General features: G+C 25.3%; 1 protein-coding gene across 4 annotated transcripts in view; it reads right to left on the bottom strand.

The window, feature by feature from the left end:
• Nucleotides 1–4666, bottom strand: part of LOC123013719 — a 196451-nt gene that overhangs the window by 24781 nt on the left and 167004 nt on the right. For all 4 annotated transcript variants that reach the window (XM_044412445.1, XM_044412454.1, XM_044412464.1 and 1 more), the window contains exons 10-11: nt 2794–3001; nt 2578–2739 (exon numbers count right to left, since the gene is read on the bottom strand). In XM_044412445.1, the coding sequence (XP_044268380.1) occupies nt 2578–2739; nt 2794–3001 (370 nt within the window). The remainder of the gene's footprint in view (nt 1–2577; nt 2740–2793; nt 3002–4666) is intronic.

Genomic DNA, 4666 nt, shown 5'->3' with positions numbered 1-4666 from the left:
AATTTTTGTATGAAATGTCAAAATAATATGCAAAAACACTGGTAAATTTTTTTATTGCATAATTTTTCTCTTTTTGCTGCTTTAACTAGAGTTCCTATATATTTTTTAGGTCATTTTGTTGTGTTTTTTGTGATAATTTAGTTATAATTTATTAAAAAAATTTTTTTTCTTGTAAATATTTTTTTAAATTATTTTTTACATTTGAAATATATTTTTTTAATAGAATCCACAAATTCAAGAAAGGGACTAGTTTCTTGTAAATAAATGCCACTAAAACGTATTTTCCACAATTTTCAAATAACTTTTTTTCACATAGAGTCCTCGAATTTTCTTATTTTAAATTTGTAATAAGACTTGAGGTTTTCTACTTTGTTTTGACAAAATTCTACTTTTGTAAAAAAACGTGATAAAAAACGCGGAAATGTCACATTTTTAGATATATTTTGCAATTTTCTACTTTGTTTTGATCAAATCTTTGAGATTTAGTTGTTTTTTTTTTTTGAAACAATAAATAAACAATTTCACCGATTTCTGGAGACAAATATTTTAAAAAATTGTTAATTTTTAGTTTTTATGTTGCCCTAACTGTATATTTTTTAGGTCATGCCAATTTATCATTAATTGAAACCAATGGTTATTTTTTTCATGTGTTTTTTTCTTTTTATTATTTTTTACAATAATGAAATATGTTTTTTTTTAGTAGTCCCCAGATTTTTTATTTGTTTTACTAAGAAACGTCAAAATCACATCCAAATGGTGATTTTTTTCTTATTTTTTCTTTTCCTTTTTGTTACTGTTTTTTGATATTTTTAAAATATTGAAACAAAATTTTTGTTTGAAATGTCAAAATAATATTAATAGTTACAGTAGTAATTTTTTTTATTGCATAATTTTAATTTTTTTGTTGCTTTAACTAGAGTTCCTGTATATTTTTTAGTTGATTTTGTTGTGTTTTTTGTGATAATTTATTTATAATTTATTGAAAAATTTTTTTTCTTGTAAATATTTTTTAAATTATTTTTTACATTTGAAATATATATTTTTTAATAGAGACGTAGTTTCCACAATTTTCAAATAACTTTTATTTTCACACAGAGTCCTCGAATTTTGTTATTTTAAATTTGCAATAAGTCTTGTGGTTTTCTACTTTGTTTTGACAAAATCCTACTTTTTACTTTGTTTTATTAACAACCTTCAAAAATTATTGAGTTTCTGCGTAAAAAACGTAAAAATTTATACTTTTATAAGTTTCTCGTTGAAAACCCCTACATTTATAAAAAAATTATATGTTTTTAATCAAATTCTGCAATTTTCTGCTTTCTTTTGACAAAATCTTCCGAATTTACTGATTTTTTTTGCATAACTCTAAAAAAATAACGATCTCTAAGCAAAGTTTTGAAATAATCAACTTTTCTTTTTTTTTACTTAGTTTTAACAAAATCTCAAAAAATTAGTGAGTTTCTGTGTAAAAATACGTTCGAAATTTATAAAAAATTCTAAATTCATGAAAAGAATAAAAAGTAAGTATTCAGAACCCATATTTTGCATTATTTTACTTTGTTTATGCAATTTTATAAGTCTGTCGTTGAAAAACACTCTTAAATTTAAAGAAAAATAACATATTTTGAATAAAATTTTGCTATTTTCAGTTTTCTTGTGACGTGACTGTAAAAATTGCTTTATATTTACAAAAAACTAAAAAATAACCCATTTCCAAGCTAAATTTTTGAATAAATTTTGCTTTTTTTTATTTTATTATAGCAAAATCTCAAAAAAATTGCGAGTTTCTACGTAAAAAACGTTCAAAACTAATAAAAAAAATATTTTAAGTACATCAAAAGAATAAAAAAAATTCCAAGGCATATTTTGCATTATTTTACTTTATTTATGCAAAATTTTTATAATTTTATTGAATTTTTTTTTTAAATTTAAAGAAAATAACAGGTTTCAATCAAATTTTGCTATTTTACGTTTTCTTGTGACGAAAATTTTATGTCATTAATTTTTTGTGTAAAAATCGCTTTAAATTTACAAAAACATAAAAAATAACCCGTTTTTTACTTTGTTTTACCAAAATCCCAAAATTTTTTTCAATATATTGAAATTTAAAAATTTATTAAAAAAAAGGGAGTCTATATGAAAATACGAAATCAATGGTAATTTTTCCTTTCCTTTTTTGTTATTTTTTACATTTTCAAATTATTGAAACACATTTTTTGAAGTAGAGTTCTCAATTTTTTTATTTTAGGGTTTCTATAAGAAGTGTCAAAATAATATACAAAAACCCACTAATTCAAGAGAAAGACTTTAGTTTTTTGTGAATTATTCTGTCACTAAAAGGAATTTTCTGCAATATTTAAATATTTTTTTTTGTAGTCCCCAAATTTTGTAATTTCAAATGTCCATATATTTAAAATGTCAAAATTAAATCCAGGGACTCTACTTACGAAAATTTGAAATCAATTCTTGTTATTATTTTTTACATTTTCACTTTTTTTCTTGCGTAATTTTAATTTTTGTTGTTTCAACTAGAATCCCTGTATATTTTTACGTCATTTTACCGTGTTTTTCACTCACTTCGATCCTGAAAATCTGCAGGATGCTTCCTCCGGGATACAGGATTTCGTACTTCTCCGCCTCGCTCCTAACCGGGATTAATTCCTTGTTTTTGGTCCAACTATAAGTGTATTGGTTGTTACTCTCGCCCATGCTGATGCACTTAATAGTCAAATTTTCGCCCTGCGGTAAGTAAGTCGTCAAATCGGCGCCCTTCCCCACTCAATAATAGCTTACTTTCCGCACGGTGAGACTCATAGGTTCGACTTTAATAACCGGCGGTGCTTTGATGGCAACTCTTCTCGAAAGGCATTGTTGGATTCCGAAATCCTCGACTTGGCACGTGAAAGTGCCGCTGTCTAAAATATCGCTCCTTGAGACGCCCAACAACGCCGTGTATTGATCATCCGAATGGGGGTACTTTATAAGACGGCTCCATTTGTGACTGAAAAAAATTTTCAGGGATTTCGGTGAAATTAAACGGAGTGTAATTGTTTTCGGATTGTGGGCGAGGAATGTGCGGAATTTAGATTAAGAAAGATTAAAATATGACAGGGATTTCGGGAATAGCAATGAAACGACAAATCTGGCGCTTGAGGGCGAAATAAGTTTACAGCACGAAGCGAAGCTGAGTGCTTTAACAAAACTGAAAATAAAGTTTTTGGCCGACTACAAATCTTTGGTTAATTTATATTGAAAAAAAAAGTGTGTGGTATTAATAGACTTTATTTATTATAGAGTATACAGAGTGTCCGGAAAATCGCGCACTTCCTTGCCTTCCTTGAAAGAGAGTAATTGAAAAAATGTATAAAAAATTTGACATTTATTTTTTGACTTTTGACATTTTTTTATGTGTATTTGATGATACTAATGATCTTGTTTATGTTTTTTTAAAATCATTTAGTTAAGATACAAAAATTTTGGCCACAAATAGCATTGAACAGAGTTACAGTTTAGGATACAGCTCCCTGTTTTCAGCAAAAAAACTTGGAAAATTATTTTTCCAACAGAAAGTGCAAAATTTAAAGTCTTATAACTTTGAAATTTTAACATATATATATTTTTTTAATTTTTTTTGTTGATGAGGTGCGCGACTTTCCGGACAGCCTGTATAATTTTTGACACCTGTCAAAAATGTGTAAACATGTCAAAATTATATGAATACAGAAGTTATAAAAAAAAATAAGTGTACGTAGTGGATAATTATACTTGGGGGTGATTAAAGTTACGTCGAAATATTGACAATCGACGGAAATATGTTGTCAATAGCTATATATTAAGTATACGTTGCTTATAATTATATTTGGATGCGACTAAAGTTATTTTTCTCAGTTTTTGGGTTGGGATTTTAGTTACCTTCAAATAAATAATTGACAAGGTAATTTTTGTAATCACTATTTTTATTATTATGATGAGTTTAAAAGATAAATATAAAAAAAAGGACGCAACTAGGAAGAAATATTTTAAAAATAACAATTTGAATTAAAGTACAAACACATAAGATAAAAAACTAAGTGGGAGAAAATAATAAAAAAGTAAATAAAAAAAATTGGATGTGGCTAAAGTTAAGTAAAAAAATTAGCTTTAGATTTGAAGATAATTGTTTTTTTTTTAAAGTTGAGGTTAAATGTAAGTTTTCAAATTTGACATTAGTCACAGTTGCATAAAGTTATTTACAAGGTATATTTCGGAACAATGATCTACTTTGGGCAAATTTTCCAAAAATATTTATAAAATAGGAACAAAAGCGGCAAAAAAAATATATATCAGAGTTTAACACATTAAACAAAAAACATATAAAGGAAATTAGGAAAAGTAAATAAATAAAAAATATACAGTTCACAAGGTCAAGATATACGTTGTCTGTAACTATATAATTATACTTCACTGTGACTTCCTAAACAGGGGAAAAATTAAGAAAACAGAATAGAATTATAGAATTATAGAATTATAGAATTATAGAATTATAGAATTATAGAATTATAGAATTATAGAATTATAGAATTATAGAATTATAGAATTATAGAAATATAGAATTATAGAATTATAGAATTATAGAATTATAGAATTATAGAAATATAGAATTATAGAATTATAGAATTATAGAATT

Source organism: Tribolium madens, unplaced genomic scaffold (genome assembly GCF_015345945.1).
Source record: "Tribolium madens isolate multiple individuals breed KSU strain unplaced genomic scaffold, Tmad_KSU_1.1 Scaffold_19;HRSCAF=116;Tcas5.2_LG9, whole genome shotgun sequence".
NCBI lineage: Eukaryota > Metazoa > Arthropoda > Insecta > Coleoptera > Tenebrionidae > Tribolium > Tribolium madens.
Note: the sequence above shows the minus strand (reverse complement) of the source record. Positions and strands in the feature narration are given on the sequence as shown.